Source organism: Aquarana catesbeiana, linkage group LG10, assembly GCF_042186555.1.
Source record: "Aquarana catesbeiana isolate 2022-GZ linkage group LG10, ASM4218655v1, whole genome shotgun sequence".
NCBI lineage: Eukaryota > Metazoa > Chordata > Amphibia > Anura > Ranidae > Aquarana > Aquarana catesbeiana.
Window position 1 is genome coordinate 18,052,573 of NC_133333.1, and position 18,738 is coordinate 18,071,310.

General features: G+C 46.5%; 1 protein-coding gene across 1 annotated transcript in view; it reads right to left on the reverse strand.

Moving 5' to 3' along the window:
• The window catches only part of LOC141110413 (uncharacterized), a 67,225-nt gene that overhangs the window by 21,845 nt on the left and 26,642 nt on the right, over positions 1 to 18,738 (reverse strand). The window contains exons 5-7 of the mRNA XM_073601751.1: positions 15,928 to 16,050; positions 12,311 to 12,421; positions 5,580 to 5,726 (exon numbers count right to left, since the gene is read on the reverse strand). Coding sequence (XP_073457852.1) covers positions 5,580 to 5,726; positions 12,311 to 12,421; positions 15,928 to 16,050 — 381 coding nt within the window. The remainder of the gene's footprint in view (positions 1 to 5,579; positions 5,727 to 12,310; positions 12,422 to 15,927; positions 16,051 to 18,738) is intronic.

Here is an 18,738-nt window from a genome sequence, read left to right on the forward strand (position 1 = left end):
AGTGTCCGTACCTGCTGCCCAGCTCGAAGTGTCCGTACCCGCTGCCCAGCTCGAAGTGCCCATGCCCGCTGCCCAGCCTGATGTGCCTGCTGCCCAGCTCGAAGTGCCTGCTGCCAAGTTCGAAATGCCTGTGCCCGCTGCCCAGCCTGATGTGCCTGCTGCCCAGCTTGAAGTGCCCGTGCCTGCTGCCCAGCTTGAAGTGCCCGTGCCTGCTGCCCAGCTTGAAGTGCCCATGCCTGCTGCCCAGCTTGAAGTGCCCGTGCCTGCTGCCCAGCCTGATGTACCCGCTGCCCAGCTCGAAGTGTCCGTACCCGCTGCCCAGCTCGAAGTGTCCGTACCCGCTGCCCAGCTCGAAGTGTCCGTACCCGCTGCCCAGCTCGAAGTGTCCGTACCCGCTGCCCAGCTCGAAGTGTCCGTACCCGCTGCCCAGCTCAAAGTACCCGTGCCCGCTGCCCAGCTCGAAGTGCCCGCTGCCCAGCTTGGTGTATTCCTGCCCGCTGTCATCTCCGATGTGCCCGCTGTTTTCCCGGATGTGCCGCTGTCTTCTCAGATGTACCCGATGCCCAGCCTGATGTGCCCTCATCTGTTCGGTTGGAGGCCATGAACTTTGGACAATTGCACCTTGTTGGAGCGTCCGGAGGCCGCTCCTTTGGGGGGGGGTACTGTCATGAGAGGGTTTACCCGTTGGTGGCGCTATCGGTCTCTTGGATCGCAGTACCAGTGTCCACCAGCGGGTGTCTTCCAACACCTGGGACCTGCAGTAAGAGGTCTCTCCTGCTGGTGGCACTGTTGCATCCTTGGGCCGTAGTACCGGTGTCCACCAGCGGGTGCACTCCAGCAGTGTGGAGCAAACAGCACCCTCTGCGCTCAGCTGTAACATAAGGTCAATTACTACAGCCTTATAAATACCCGGCAAGCCCTCATAGGCTTGCCTTGGTATCTTTCTCCCTGCGCCCTGACCTTGCTGCCTGTATTCTGATCGTGTACCTGTTTCTGTCCTGCTCTGATCCGATCCCTATCCCAAGCCCATCCTGTTCTTGTCCCTCCTGATTCCCTTGGATCCCTGCCCTGCAGCCTAACCATCCATCCTCTCCCTGTCCTGCTGGTTTACCATCCTTGCCCATCTGCTGACCTCCCTGTGTATGACCTTGGCCTGGCTTTGTTTACGATTCCGGTATCTCCCTTTACTTGTATATACTATTTGTTTGTGGGTCTGTGGTTGGTTTTGCACTGTTTATATTCCTCTTGTCACTTGTTTAATAAACACCATTATTTTTTCACTTACATGTGTTTCTGGTCTCCTCTGTGCAGTACACAAGGTCTGGTCAATTAGATCCCCTGACAGTCCACAACCAGCACTGTTGACTGTAGACACAGCCTGCCTGCCCTTTTAGTGGCCTGTGAGCATCTGCCTTTCCTTGGTGGCCTTCCAGACATGATGTATATTTTGTTTTGCAACACCACACTGCACTGTATTGTGAAATGTGTACACCACCAGAAAAGTAGTAGCAACTGCACTAGGGTTGCACTGTATTGTGTACTGTGTACACCACCAGAAGTGTAGTAGCAACTGCACTATGTCTGCACTGTATTGTGTAATGTGTACACCACCAGATAAGTAGTAGCAACTGCACTACGGCTGCACTGTACTGTGTACACCACCAGAAAAATAGTAGCAGCTGTGCTACGGTAGACAGTAGGTGGTAATTGTGCAGATGGGGGGTGGTAATTGTGCAGATGGGGGGTGGTAATTGTGCAGATGGGGGGTGGTAATTGTGCAGACTGGGGGGTGGTAATTGTGTAGACTGGGGGGTGGTAATTGTGTAGACGGGGGGGGGGGTAATTGTGCAGACGGGGGGTGGTAATTATGCAGACTGGGGGGTATTTTTGGAGACTGGGGGGTAATTGTGCAGACTAGGGAGGGGGTAATTCTGCAGGATTTGTGAGAAATGCTGAGGGGTGAAGGGACAGAAATTGGATTGATGGGCACAGTGGCTGTGTTTGATGGTACAGTGGCGGCAATTGATGGGCACAGTGGCTGTGTTTGATGGTACAGTGGCGGCAATTGATGGGCACAGTGGCTGTGTTTGATGGTACAGTGGCGGCAATTGATGGGCACAGTGGCTGTGTTTGATGGTACAGTGAGGCTGCAATTGATGGGGTTTTTTTCACAATTTTTCAGTTTATTTATGCCCCCCCAAAAATTCTGAGCACCAGCCGCCACTGAATACACTGCCTGAAGTAAATTAGAAATAGTACACCACGGAATGCACTGTAGAATGCAGATGTTGCTAGGCTACACTGACTGGATGCAGAGTATATATATATATATATATATATATATATATATATATATATATATATATATATATATATATATATATATATAAGACTGACTGTATATATCAAATACACTGCCACTAACTGAATAACCTGCCTGCTTAATCTAAATCACATTATCTCTCCGTCCACGCCAACAACACTACACAGGGCCGCAGTGTAGGCAGCCTCATATAGTTTGGGGTGTGGACTTAGTCCCCCTGAGCAATGATTGGCCAAAGGCACCCTGCCTTTGGTCAATTATGGCTTTCTTAGCAGAGGGCGCTGGGATTGGCCAAAGCATGCAGGTCAGGTGCATGCTTTGGCCAATCATCATACAGCAATGCACTGCGATCTCGCAGTGCATTATGGGGCGTTCCGCGGGCACTGGAATTTCCCACGAACGCCCCATAATGTTCGTTCTTCGGCGAACGGGCGAACACCCGATGTTCGAGTCGAACTCATGTTCGACCAGAACATCGAGCTCATCCCTAATAGGGAGTACATCTTTAAGATAGAAAGGGTACTATTAACTTGTTGTATGGTAGTTGTAGTTTCCTTTCAGTAACGGTACTATCTACCTATTTTTTGTAATGTGCTAAATGTTGGCGCTATAGCAATCCTGATTCCTATATAATAATAATAATAATAGCAGCATGTCTTTCAGTGCGTGCAGTGTTTCCCGCAAGCCCCTACGTCTCTACATGGCCCCTTTCTCACTAAGTCAACGTAGGGCCGTCAGTGTGAAACACAGTGCACAGTGATGGACACGTTATTGTTCGATAGCAGCGGCACTAATAGATCTGTGACAGATCAAAGAAGGAACTAGTTGCTCTGCAGACAGCACAATTCACAGTACATCAGCGATGGCCTGTCCATTGGGGGTGCACATGCACCGCCCCCACCCTGCCCCCTGATCTACATACAGGGTACCAGACGCATGGATTCCAAAGGCGGGGGTGTGTTTTTTTGAAGCACGTGATTAGAGCCAGAGGCTTCAAAAAAGGGTGGGCTCGGGCGCAGAGCACTGCACCCCCCCCACCCAGTTGTGTGACAATAACAAATGAATATTCACTATCGCCTCACTGATCCTCCTCCCGGCCAATCAGCAAGCGTGTCTTGAGACCCGTCACCCGATTGGCTGAAAGGACATGCAATCCCATTGGACGTCTAGGAGGAGGAGGGAAGAGCCACAGCCGTGATGCACAAGGGGAGGAGAGGACACAGGAGCTGCTGCCCGATGCCTGGTAGGAGCCCGCAAACCTGCCCGTAGGGGCCTGCTGCCCATAGGAGCCCACAACCCGCCCATAGGAGCCCATAACCCGGCTGCTGCCTGCCACCCGTTGGAGCCCACAATGTAGATGGGGTAAGTGCCGGTGTGGTTGTTTGCCGCCCCCCCACCAAAAAAAAAAAAAACACCAGCCGTCACTGCATTACACGGGTGCTGTTTATAAAATAGGAGAGTTCAGATTTAGTATTGGGACTCCTAACTTTACACGCAAATGAAATTTAATGGCATCCCAGTCTTATAGGGCGTACACACGGTCGGACTTTGTTCGGACATTCCGACAACAAAATCCTAGGATTTTTTCCGACAGATGTTGGCTCAAACTTGTCTTGCATACACACGGTCACACAAAGTTGTCGGAAAATCCGATCTTTCTGAACGCGGTGACGTAAAACACGTAGGTCGGGACTATAAACGGGGCAGTGGCCAATAGCTTTCATCTCTTTATTTATTCTGAGCATGCGTGGCACTTTGTCCGTCGGATTTGTGTACACACGATCGGAATTTCCGACAACGGATTTTGTTGTCGGAAAATTTTATCTCCTGCTGTCCAACTTTGTGTGTCGGAAAATCCGATGGAAAATGTCCGATGGAGCCCACACATGGTCGGAATTTCCGACAACACACTCCGATCGGACATTTTCCATCGGAAAATCCGACCGTGTGTACGGGGCATTAGTCTGTAGGGTTCAATATGGAGTTGGCCCACCCTTTGCAGCTATAACAGCTTCAACTCTTCTGGGAAGGCCGTCCACAAGGTTTAGGAGTGTGTCTCTGGGAATGTTTGACCATTCTTCCAGAAGCGCATTTGTGAGGTCAGGCACTGATGTTGGAGGCCAGTCAAGTTCCTCCACCCCAGAGCTCATCCATGTCTTTATGGACCTGGATTTGTGCACTGGTGCGCAGTAATGTATGAACAGGAAGGGGCCACCCCTAAACTGTTACCACAGCCCAACCCCTGAAAGACAACCCCACACCATAATTCCCCCCTCCACCAAATGATTTGGACCAGTGCACAAAGCAAGGTCCATAAAGACATGGATAAGCGAGTTTGGGGTGGAGGAACTTGACCTCAACCCAATAGAACACCTGAGATGAATTAGAGTGGAGACTGTGAGCCAGGCCTTTTCATCCACATCAGTGCCACTGCCTGACCTCACAAATGTGCTTCTGGAAGAATGGTCAAACATTCCTATAGACACACTCCTAACTCTTGTGGGCAGCGTTCTAAGAAGAGATTAAGCTGTTTCAGCTGCAAAGGGTGGGCCAACTCAATATTGAACCCTACGGACTAATGCCCCGTACACACGGTCGGATTTTTAGACGGAAAATGTGTGATAGGACCTTGTTGTCGGAAATTCCGACCGTGTGTAGGCTCCATCACACATTTTCCATCGGATTTTCCGACACACAAAGTTTGAGAGCAGGATATAAAATTTTCCGACAACAAAATCCGTTGTCGGAAATTCCGATCGTGTGTACACAAATCCGGTGCACAAAGTGCCACGCATGCTCAGAATAAATAAAGAGATGAAAGCTATTGGCCACTGCCCCATTTATAGTCCCGACGTACATGTTTTAGTTCACCACCTTTAGAACGATCGGATTTTCCGACAACTTTGTGTGACCGTGTGTATGCAAGACAAGTTTGAGCCAACATCCGTCGGAAAAAATCCTAGGATTTTGTTGTCGGAATGTCCGAACAAAGTCCGACTGTGTGTACGGGGCATAAGACTGGTATGTCATTAAAGTTCAAGTGCGTGTAAAGCCCAATACTTTTGACAATATAGTGTAATAGTGTATATACATATACACATACATACACACATTTTTTTTTCTTCATGGGGATCTACAAGATGTCATTGTGGATTCAGCCAGTACCCAGAACTCAAGTGATTGATAAGGAAATATCCAATGAAAAAATCCTTGTTCTGTACCATGACAATGGAGTAGAAAGGGTAGATTTACTTACTATATGGTATTAATGGGGTACAGCCATCTCCATCACAGCAACTTATACCCATCGAGTACTTGGTGCCAGCCACAGTCATGGAACCAGCGATGTTACATTTGCTTACAGGAGCCCAAGATCGGACGACTTGGTATGACTTCACTCCATCTGAAAAATGTATAAAAGTTCTTTAAAACATTGACAGAAACAACGCAAGCTTTATGGTCTTCCAAAGTTGCTTAAAGTAGTATTAAAGGTTTGGCTTTAAAAAAACAAACATGTTAGACTTACCTGCTCTGTGCAGTGGTTTTGCACGGAGCAGCCCGGATCCTCCTCTTCTTCTCAAGTCCCCCGCTGGGTCTCCTGGCTCCTCCCCCTTGACCAGTGCCCGCAGTAGCAAGCCTCTTGTTACAGGGGTACTGCTGGGTGCTCACTCTCGAGCCCTGCTCTGTGCGTCCATAAGACCCCTAGAACCGAGGCTCAGCCCCGCTACCCGCTCTCTCCTCATTGGCTCACTGGCTGTGATTGACAGCAGTGGGAGCCAATAGCTGCCACTGCTGTCTCAGCCAATGAGGAGAGGGAGTCCCGGGACAGTCGAGGCTCTCGTGCACATTGCTGGAATCAAGAGGGGATTCACGTAAGTAGTAGAGGGGCTGCTGCACACAGAAGGTTTTTTTTTGCATGGATGCATGAAGGTAAAAAACCTTCAGCCTTTACAATCACTTTAAAGTGGGCCCTATAGTGTACATAGTTTTAGATATACAGTGCCTTGCAAAAGTATTCACTCCTCTTGGCTTTTTACCTATTTTGTTACATTACAGCCTTTAGTTCAATGTTTTTTTAATCTGAATTCTATGTGATGGATCAGAACACAATAGTCTAAGTTGGTGAAGTAAAATTAGAAAAATATATACATAAAACTATTTTTCACAAATCAAAAACTAATAATTGGCAAGTGCGTATGTATTCGCCCCCTTTGTTATGAAGCCCATAAAAAGCTCTGGTGCAACCAATTAACTTCAGAAGTCACATAATTAGTGAAATGATGTCCACCTGTGTGCAATCTAAGTGTCACATGATCTGTCATTACATATACACACCTTTGTGAAAGGCCCCAGAGGCTGCAACATCTAAGCAAGAGGCACCACTAACCAAACACTGAAATGAAGACCAAGGAACTCTCCAAACAAGTAATGGACAATGTTGTTGAGAAGAACAAGTCAGGGTTAGGTTATAAAAAAATATCCAAATCTTTGATGATCCCTAGGAGCACCATCAAATCTATCTGGTATAGCTGGTCGGAGTTGAGGGAAAGATCAATGGTGCTAAATACAGGGATATTCTTGAGCAAAACCTGTACCACTCTGTGTGTGATTTGAGGCTAGGACGGAGGTTCACCTTCCAGCAGGACAATGACCCCAAACACACTGCTAAAGCAACACTTGAGTGGTTTAAGGGGAAACATGTGTTGAGGTCACATTTTTGCTCAATGATTTAATGTTATTTTATAGCTTGGTATTTGGCACCATCTAGCGACCAAAATTGTGAATGGACATTATTTTATTTTTTCTTTCTGGAGAATGTGAGAAGATACAGGAAGTGTTTTGTTTTGTTTACTTTGGATATTAACTTGACCTACCCACAATCCCTATGACCTCCCATGAGCACCAAGAGAACTGAAGTGCATTGTGTGAAGGTTATAAAAGAACCCGGAGCGGCCATCTTAGGTCTCTTGGGAACGCATGGCCAGCCTGTGAGGATCTGTGTGAAGGTCTCCAGCGAAGTGCGGCCTACCCTGTGCAGAGCGGAACGTCAGTTTTGATCCTGCGTTACATCACAGCTCGCTGCAGTGTGATCGGAGCAGCAGTGTGATCGATCCAGAGATCCTTGAAGGAGGTAACCGAGGACTCCTGGTCGTCTGTGAAGTGGCCGCGGAGAATGAACTCAGATATTGTGGAGCGGAGGCATCCATCTACCTGGACTCAGTGTGATGAGAGGGCTGTAGCCCAAAAGTTTCTTTGATGCACTTTTACACACCTGCACTTATAACAGAGTTTTGCTGGGACCTGTAGTCCCACAGAGGAAATTCAAAGGATTAAGACTGAGTTCAAAAATAGGCCTCAAGCCTGTACTTCAGTACAATTCTGACACTGTGTTATTGGCATCGGAGATAGTTGCAGTGTTGCTGTATCACAACATTAGTTCCACATTCAGTTTGCTTTAGTTCGGGAGTTGTTAACCTTTGGATTACAATTTACTTTACTCATAGCTAGCAGAAGAACAGAAGGACTGTCTCATAAAATGCAAGGCTGTGTGTTTCATTGCCCTTTAACGTTACTATAATATAAAGCAGTGGGAGCTCCCTAGGGGTTGTACTATGCTTTTGTAGTGCTGGTAGATTTTCATCTACCGCTTATAGGTAAATTTAGTGGGTTATTTGTTTCATACATAGTCAGATTTGCCTCTGTTCCAGTTTGGCTGTGTTGCATGTAGTTTCACACTGTGCCTGTGGGTGTCGTTGTCGCCATGGGTCGGTGTTGGAAACGCAATGCGCTGAAGTGTATGGGTGCTCTTCTGTCCCGGAGATAACTCGGTGGAGGTGGTCCTCCGAGTTGCATTCTGGGAGAGGGTATTTATGGGACAGATGCCATGTTTTAGGGGCTCTTTTGTTCCACCTGCTGGCCCTCCTGGCCGACAGTTTTGTGTTATTAGTACTACCGCGTGGTCCTCCGACCGGGAGGACCACGTTGCTGCAGCGTGTGGGTGGGCCCAGAAGCCTGTCTGGGGCCTACCACAGCGGCGAGGGAATGGTCCTGGGCTGTCTGTCGTACGGGAAGAAGCTGGACAACCGAGGAGATCCCAGGGGAGGACCCGTCATGGAAGGATCATGCAGAGTGCTGGTCTGGAGAGGGGCCTGGTGACTCAGTTGGAGGACGTATCCTAAAGTTAACCTACCGCATAGTACTGCCGGGTCGGCTTAAAGGTTCTAGTGCTGTGTTTGCTACCCATCGTAAACCATTACATCCTGTGGCAGAGGATCGTACGAGTTTCTATTCCATTCAAGTCTGTGGCAGAGACTTTTGATCGTGCTGCGCACCGGTTGCTAGGTTAGTGAGAGGAACCTATCCGGGCAGGCAAAGATTCAACTCCAAAAGGAGAGTACATTCATCTACAAGATTCCAATTCCTAGTATTACATTAAGAAAAGATATTTGAACTTCCCTGCAATTTTCCTTCTACCTCTTTCCTGCTACTTCCTTCAGTTACTCTTTATTAAAGCATCGGAAAAGATACTTAAGTGTCTGGAGTCTACACTGTCTGGTATTAAACTCAACAGGACCCTAGACCCGGTTCTGGTGAAATTGAGGTAACAAAGGTGACGGTAACAGCCCGCTTTAAACCAGCAGCTCCATCGTGAGTTATTGCTTCACTTTGTTAAAATAGCATTTGTCTTCTCTACAGTTACAAAGCGTGCTGAGGTTGGGACAGTGCCCATGGTGAAGTCAGTTCACTCTGTCATTTATCCCATTCCTGGACGCATTGCTAAGAGATCAATCTAAACACTTTACATTTGTATAGTACTTTATTGTGGGTTAAATCTGTTGGCTGTCGCACTACGTTGCTCTGACAGTACAACTACTGTAATCACTATTTTGAAGTAATACAGTAAAGCATTACTCTTGTTTAAGTATTCCTGTGTGGAGTGTTGCCTTCTTTGAATTGCTGACCAGGTGCAGAGGCGGCTCTCTAATTAGGCAAATAAGGCGGTCGCCTAAGGCCTCGCACTCATAGGGGCCCCGCGAATGTCTCATTGAAGAGCCACCTCTGCTGACAACAATGCCGATGCAGGCGGCGTTAAGCTCCGTATTATCTCCTTCACTGACACCAGTACCGACATAGAGAACACTGACGCCAGCACCGAGATAGAGAACACTGACGCCAGCACCGAGATAGAGAACACTGACGCCAGCACCGAGATAGAGAACACTGACGCCAGCACCGAGATAGAGAACACTGACGCCAGCACCGAGATAGAGAACACTGACACTAGCACTGAGATAGAGAACACTGACACCAGCACCGAAATAGAGAACACTGACACCAGCACCGAAATAGAGAACACTGACACCAGCACTGAGATAGAGAACACTGACACCAGCACCGAAATAGAGAACACTGACACCAGCACCGAAATAGAGAACACTGACACCAGCACTGAGATAGAGAACACTGACACCAGCACCGACATAGAGAACACTGATGCCAGCACCGAGATAGAGAACACTGACGCCAGCATCGAGATAGAGAACACTGACACCAGCACCGAGATAGAGAACACTGACACCAGCACCGAGATAGAGAACACTGACACCAGCACCGACATAGAGAACACTGACACCAGCACCGAGATAGAGAACACTGACGCCAGCACCGAGATAGAGAACACTGACGCCAGCATCGAGATAGAGAACACTGACACCAGCACCGAGATAGAGAACACTGACACCAGCACCGAAATAGAGAACACTGACACCAGCACTGAGATAGAGAACACTGACACCAGCACTAACATAGAGAACACTGACACCAGCACAGAGATAGAGAACACTGACACCAGCACCGAGATAGAGAGCACTAACACCAGCACTAACATAGAGAGCACTGACATAGAGAACACTGACACCAGCACTTTAAAGCTCTTAATATATGTAATTTATACAGTTTATTTTTTTGTCGCTTGAATTATTTTTCCCATTATGGGCGTGAGTGGGGCCTCATGTCTAGGTTTTGCCTAAGGCCTCCCAAAGCCTAGAGCCGCCTCTGACCAGGTGCAAGTAGAAGTTTAAGGTAAAGACAAAAGGTATATTGTATATATATTGTGAGATTGTCTTTTAAGTTTTACCGCACACTAATATTACACCACAGCTGTGTCAAGGGGACTGAGTCAAATTTACGGGGTGTATAGCAGAGTACAGGTCCAAATCAAAATTCAGCAGCTCCTTTGGGTGGTAAGTGCTACACATGTAAATGTGTTGGAATGGCCTAGTCAAAGCCCAGACCTCAATCCAATAGAAAATCTGTGGTCAGACTTAAAGATTGCTGTTCACAAGCGCAAACATCCAACTTGAAGGAGCTGGAGCAGTTTTGCAAGGAGGAATGGGCAAAAATCCCAGTGGTAAGATGTGGCAAGCTCATAGAGACTTATCCAAAGAGACTTGGAGCTGTGATAGCCACAAAAGGTGGCTCTACAAAGTATTGACTTTAGGGGGGTGAATAGTTATGCACATTGACTTTTTCTGTTATTTTGTCCTATTTGTTGTTTGCTTCACAATAAAAAAAAAACATCTTCAAAGTTGTGGGCATGTTCTGTAAATTAAATGATGCAAATCCTCAAACAATCCATGTTAATTCCAGGTTGTGAGGCAACAAAACACGAAAAATGCCAAGGGGGGTGAATACTTTTGCAAAGCACTGTACTGTATGTTTTATGTTAAGTGCATGCATGCCTAATAATGTGCAGGTGTAACATTTCCAGATACAGAGATCACAGTCTACCCCCCCCCCCCACCCAACAATGCTTTATCAACTTTTCTCTAAATAAGGATGGCACCGTCTTTATTCAGGCATCATCCAGGGCCAACATCTACATCCTGGACTCCCACCGCCACTGGACAGCCATTTTTTACTGAGAAGCCAATGTGTGCCTGCCCCTGCTGGTGCGTTGGCAGTTCTTGCAATGCACATTAAAGTGTAACTAAACCCAGGACCCTGCATTTATTATATCTGGTCTCCCACATAGTGGCGGCTGGTGGTCACCCGCATCTCCCGCCACCCCCCTCACCAGTTGGTCGGCCTTGAACTTACCCCATCTAGGTCGCAGGCAGCGCTCCTCTGGGCGTCGGGTGATGGCTTCCCTTGCGTTTCCTCCTTCTGTGCATCACGCCGTGCATCTCCTCCCCCCTCCTCCTAGGCGGATAATCAGATCGCCTCTCCATTCAGCCAATCGGGTGACGGGTCTCACCCGATTGGCCGGGAGGGGAATCAGGAAGACAATAGCGAATATTCATTCGCTATTGTTACACAAATGGGTGTGCTCGGGGCACAGAGCACTGCGCCCCAAGCCTACACTTTTTTCAAGCCTATTAGAGCCTCAGGCTCTAATCACGTGCTTCAAAAAAAACAAAAAACAGCCCATTGGAATAAATGCTCATGTAGATTAGGGGGGGCGGCACCCCTGTGCCCTGCATTACAGGCCGCCACTCCCATAGTACACAGAACATGGATATGCAATTGTTTTAGTAAATATAAACTGCTAAATACCTTTTCTCATCAGCAGTATATAGCAGTCTTGTGACTTCTATCAGTGTCTGGTTAAAGCTTGTAGAAGGAGTTTTCATTCTACTCTGACTGTCCTATGAGGCTGCAGGACCCCTGACCCTCTGTCTGGACAGTGCTTATTGGCCCTGTGCCGATCACATGCACCCTCCCAAGAAAAAAAAAAACTCTCAAGCAATACACACCAAACTGAGCATGTGCAGAGCGCCCTCAAGGCTCTGTACTATCAGGAGATGGATTGGGGAGTGTGGAAGAAGGGGAGGATCAGAGAAGACAGGATCAAACAACCTTTTTGTACACTGCAGAGGATAATATTGTGAGATTTTTATTTAGCCCCTCCTGATTTTTAGATGTTTGTACAGAAGGAAGAAAGTTTACAGATGAGAGCGAACCAAAAGAAAAAAAAATGTTTCTTACTTGTGGTGGATATCAGGTAAGCGGACGCACATTTGGAATTTTGAGGGATTACACTTAATGAGGAGGTACATGTTAGGGAATTCCCGGATGAGCAGACGACACATGAAGTGCCTAAAATACAAAACAATCACATTAGAGATGAACTTCAAAACTGAAAACTGATAAGCTCAGCTCTCTGTCACTCTGCTCTCTCCTCCTTTCAGCATGTCCTTTGTACTGCAGTCCCTTTGATTGGCTCCTTATTTATTCTCCCTCCCCCAGTATAAGGCTGATAATCAGTACAATTTAAGTGCTTACACTGCTTTCATTTAAAAAAAAAAAACACAATAAAAAGTGTTACTAAACCCAGGACTCTGCATTCACTATATCTGGTCTCCCACAGTACACAGAACATGGAAATGCAATTATTTTAGAAAGTATAAACTGCTAAATACTTTTTCTTATAGGCAGTGTATAGCAGTCTTGTGACTTCTACTAGTGTCTGGTTAAAGCTTGTAGGAGGAGTTTTCATTCTCCTCTGACTGTTCTATGAGCTTGCAGGACCCCTGACCCTCTGTCTGGACAGTTCTGATTGGCCCTGTGCTGATCACATGTACTCTCCCAAGGAAAAAAGAAACTCTAGCAATTCACATCAAACTGTGCATGTCCCCCAAGGCTCTGTTCCAGCGGCGGGGTTGCCACCTGTCCGGGATTCACCCGGCCAGTTTGGGTTCGGAATTGTGTGTCCAGGTTTCAGACTGCCTGAAACCTGGACACATTATTCAGAACAGACTATGGCTTCCAGATACATCTAGATGAGAGGTGCTGACTGCCAAAGGGTGAGTGAGCTCACCATCCATTTCTGTCTGTGACTGAAGTCTCCCCTCTCCCCCCCCAATCTCTCTCCTGCCTCTGAGTACACTAAGGTAATTCAGGGTTCTCAGAGCACCCCTTACATCAGAGTTCCCCTTTACACCAGAGGCCACAATGTCCCCCCTTATATCAGACTCCTCTCCGTACATCAGAGTTCTCAGTGTTCCCCCTTAAATCAGGGTTCTCAGAGCTCCCCCTATGTCCCCAAAGCATCCCTTACATCAGATTCTGCAGAGCCTCTCCTTACAGTAAAAGGGGAACTTTGCAAGTTCAGATGTAAAAGGGGAACTCTGTGGCCTCTGGTGTAAAGGGGAACTCTTCTTATTAACTTCATATGATTAGAAATGTTATTTAATAGCAAAATATATGTATAGTTTATACTAAAAACAAAAAATTGCTGTGTCCCGCTAAAGTGTCTGACTAGGGTTGCCACTAAGGTGGCAACCCTAGCGCCACCCCCCAAATCCATGCGCCCGTCCTCTAATTTATATGCAGGGCTCCGGACGCATGGATTCCAATGGGGTTTGTTTTTTTTTTCTTTTTTTTTAGAAGAACATGATTAGAGCTGGAGGCTCTAATTGGCTGATATTCACTATTGTCTTTCTGATTCAGCCAGGCTCAGGTCCTGAGATTGGCTGAGAGGAGAAGCAATCCTATTGGCCACCGAGGAGGAGGGAGGAGATGCAGGGGAAGCCACGCCGGCGTGAAGCCAAGGAAGGAGGAGACGCAGAGGCCCGCTGCCCGGACCTAGATGGGGTAAGTACGGGACCCCAAAAAATATATCACCAGCCACCACTACTCTCTTCTATCAGCAGATGGATTGGGGACAGTGGAAGAAGGTGAGGATCAGAGAAGACAGGATCAAACATCCTTTTTACACAATGCAGAGGATTAACCCCTTAGGTTCCACAGTGAGTATAACAAGCATGCTTTACTGTATATACAGACAGATTGTACTGTTGTGGGTTTAGTAACACTTTAATTAATGAATAATATGTTTGGGGATACCAAGGCATTTAAAAGTAAGTCATTTAGATTGTGATAGTTGACATTTCTTTTTTTTATTAACAACATGTGAATCTCTGGGATCCTCCAAGATACATATCAGACCTTAAGGCCGGGTTCATTTTTTATCGCGTCCATGTGAGTGTGACCGACTCTCAATGGAGCCGGTTCACACATGTCCGGGGCGGCCGCAATGTGAATTCCAAAAGGGTCCTGTGCGTGTTTTGGGTCCGGTTCAGGTGCAAATTCAGGCAAAAATTTGGATCTGAATCACACTGGACCCCAGGCTGGAACCCGCAGCCGCACAACTGTGAACCCAGCCTACGTGTCATGTATGTATTTTTTGGGGGATTCTTAGGCAAACAAACCAATAGCCACCCCCCTCCTGGTCAGTCGGTCCCCCCCATCGCTCGCTCGTCCGTCTGCCCCACCAGCCCTGCACTTACCCCTGCGGGAGGCGGGAAGTGGAACTGGAGACCAGGGGAGCCGAGCCAAAGAATCAGGCGTGCCTGGATGACGTGGGAGAATGGAAGCCCGTGCTTCTCCTCTCGGCCAATCGGGTCTCAGGACCTGCTTCCTGATTAGCCCGGGAGGAGAATCAGGAAGACATTTAGTGAATATTAATTTGCTATTGTCACACAAGTGGGTGGGCTCGAGGTGCAGTGCAAACAACCATCCCTAGCACTTATCCCAACTAGCTTGCAGGCTCCTACTGGCGGCAGGCAGCAGACAGATTGTGGGCTCCTTTGGGCGGGTTGCGGGCTCCTACAGGCAGTGGGCTCCTACGGGCGGATTGCGGCTCCTACGGGCAGGTTGCGTGCTCCTATGGGTGGGTTGCGGGCTCCTACGGGCGGATTGTGGGCTCCTACGAGCAGTGGGCTCCTACGGCAGATTGCGGGCTCCTACGGGCAATGGGCTCCTACGGGCGGATTGCGGGCTCCTACGGGCAGATTGTGGGCACCTATGGGTGGGTTGTGGGCTCCTACGGGCGGATTGCGGGCTCCTATGGGTGGGTTGCGGGCTCCTACAGGCGGATTGTGGGCTCCTACAGGCGGATTGCGGGCTCCTATGGGCGGGTTGAGGGCTCCTACAGGCGGATTGCAGGCTCCTTTGGATGGGTTACGGGCTCCTACACACGGTGGGCAGTGGCTCCTGTGTCCTCTCCTCCTCTTTTGCATCATATCCGCTTTTGCTATGCAGCTCCTTCCTCCTCCTCCTAGGTGTCTAATAGGATCGCTTGTCCTTTCAGCCAATCGGGTGGGAGGTCACAAGATCTGCTTCCTGATTGGCCAGGAGGAGGATCAGTGTGGCGATAGCGAACATTCAATCTCTATTGTCACTCAACTGACTGGGCTCAGGGTGCAGTGCCCTGCGCCCCGAGCCCACCCTTTTTGAAGCCAATTAGAGCCTCTGGCTCTAATCACGTGCTTTGAATAAAAGTATTGGAACCCATGCGTCCATGTAGATTAGGGGCCGGGCGCATGGATTGGGGGGGCGGTGCCCCTGCGCTCCTTATGGCCGGGCCGCCACTGACTGCACGTAGTGATTAGGGTGTGCCCATGCACACCTGGCACACCCTCTACGCACACCTATGAAGGTGACTGAGGCTGGGGTATGTCCTGAAGGGGCTGCCTGAATGAGTTGCAGAACGTCTATAATGTTACTCAAGTCCAGTTGAATGCAACTAACTACTACTAGATATACCATGACCTCCGCACATCGGAACCTTCATAGGCACAATGGAATAGTCTTTTTCTTACCTGTTGCAGTGCTGCTGGTTGCAGGGAAACAAAAAAATTGTATTGCTACATAGTAATTTGTAGATGTATAGGAATAGTTTGCCACATCACAGAAGGTTGAAGTTGCGCAGCCCATCACAGTTTCTGAATAAAACAAACAAATTTCAGAAATGTAGAAACAATTTCAGGTAACACGTAAAATCACTGATAATTAAGAATTCCAGGTATGGATATATTTTTATAATTACTAGACATGTGCACTGCCAAAAAATGTGTTTGTTTTCGTTTCATTAATTTTTTTGTTTTTTCGTTTTTTGGGTCAATAGTTATGATCGCGATTCTTAAATTCGAAAAAAAATCGGGAATTCGAAAAAATTTGAAAAAAAAAACGAAATTAGAAAAAAATCAAAAATTTGGAAATTTGATAGAAATCTGAAATTCTGAAATTCGATAAAAATCGGAAATTTCAGAAATTGGAAATAAATTGGTAATTCGGAAATTCGAAAAACACATTGGAAATTCAGAAATTTGAAAACCCGAAAATCTAAAATAATAACTAACTAATAATAACTTCACTATTACTAACTATTAAATTATAGGTATTGGAATTTCCTTTCAAATTTGGCTGTTAGTGAACGTAACGAATACGAATGTATTCAAAGTTACAAATTATCCGAAATAACAAATGCTGCATCTAAACAAATGGAACGGAACAAATTAATAATAATAAATCATTTTTATTATTATTGTAATTTATTATTACTAATTTGTTACGTTCCATTCGTTTAGATGCAGCATTCGTTATTTCGGATAATTCGTAATAAATTCGTATTCGTCACGTTCACTAACAGCCAAATTTGAAAGGAAATTCCAATACCTATAATTTAATAGCTAGTAATAGTTAAGTTATTATTAGTTAGTTATTATTTCAGATTTTCTCATTTTCGGGGGTTCCAAACTTCCGAATTTCTGTTTTTGTTTGAATTTTCAATTTTTTTTTTAATTTTCGCATTTCCGATTTTTTTTCTTAATTTCCGATTTTTTTTCTAATTTCTGAATTTCATATTTTTTTTAAATTTCCATTTTTTATCGAATTTCCGAACTTACGAACTTTTTAGAATTTAGGAGTTTCCGTTTTTTTTTTATTTCAGATTTTTTTTTGAATTGACAAATTTCTGATTTTTTTAGAATTCACGAATTTACAAATTTTTTAGAATTTCCGAATTTTATTTGAAGTTATGAATTTTTGAATATTCGAATTTACGAATATTTGGAAAAGTTTGTTGAAATGGGTTTTCGTTAATTCGGATATTTCCGATATTTCTGAATGAACTAATTTGTCGAAATTCGTTAAAAAACGAATTTGTAATGAAACAAATTGCACATGTCTAATAATTACATTGGTCCAAGCTGGACCAATGCAGCTATGTATATACTTGGCCAATCCCCAGACGACGTCCGCTAGTGACGAAACGCGTAGGGAGGAGCCTATGACGTCACCACGTCCGTATTCTGTGTAGGGCTGTACACGAACCAGGAAGGCGGAGGCAGCAGACGGAGGCGCTGACTGTCAGTTGTACGCGATATGCTGTTTATACTACGAGATTTTGTAAGTGCAATTCCTTTAATAAAATGATTGTGCAGACTATATTATGCGATGGTTTGTCCTTTCTCTCTTTGAATCCTGAGATACCATCTGTCGCCCATCGGTACCATTGAGCTGAGGTTGTGGGGAGCCCCAAAATTCCCTGTGCTGTTTTTGACCGCTGTAATGGCGGTCAACGGGATCTGGTGAGCATATTTGATATTCCACCTCGGGTGTGAGGAACTATAGAAGATTCTCTCCACTGCATCCTCATCTCTGTTGTGGCCCTTTTTGCACTCTTTCTTGATTCATCACGGACTTTTCCTTGCTTTGCTTTTTGGATTCTATCTGTCCCACTAATTTTGGGATATTGAATATGATATTATTTAACTTGCACTAATTATTTTTGATTATTGTATCAATTTATTTCACTGGTTTTATTTGTTTTTAGCGCCGCATCTTTTTTGTGTTATTATGTATATACTATAGCATAAACAGAAAAGTCAGTGCTACTACACATACACCACATAGATAGCAGAGCTCCCAGGTGCTCAATCCACAGTCGCTGGCTGAGTAGAGTAATGTAGAAAAAATGATCCGCACTCCGGTTTTTGCTCTTAAAATTTCTTCATTTTATTGAATAGCCACAGTGAACAAACTATGAGTAAATCAGTTGATGTGTTTCAGCCTGTAAGGCCTTAGTCATAACCATGACTAAGGCCTTATAGGCTGAAACGCATCAACGGATTTAATCAGCGTTTTTTCACTGTGGCTATTCAATAAAATGAAGAAATTTTAAGAGCAATAACCGGAGTGCGGATAATTTTTTCTACATGTATATACTATACCTGTAGGATCCTGCTAGAAGCTGAAATCACTGTAGTAGACCGCTCTACTCCAGTGATCTCCACTAACTTCCAGGTCCCAGGGGCGGATCCGGGGGGGGGGGGGCAATGGGGCAATTGCCCCGTCCGAGAATGTGGGTGAGTGGGTGGGCAGGCATCGCTGTGGGTGAGAGAGCCGGCGGGTGGCTCCACGGCTGAGAGCACGGGCGGCTCCGTTGGTGAGACAGACACAGTGACAGACTGTGTGTGTGAGCGGCTGCTGGCCAATCAGGGAGCTGGCGGGCGGGGGAGCAGAGAGATAACATCATCTCTCACCGGCCAGGGCCGCCCTGCATCCCTGCAGTTCCGCCCTCACTGTAGAATGTACAGGCAGCCGCGGCAGCAGAGAGATTACATCATCTC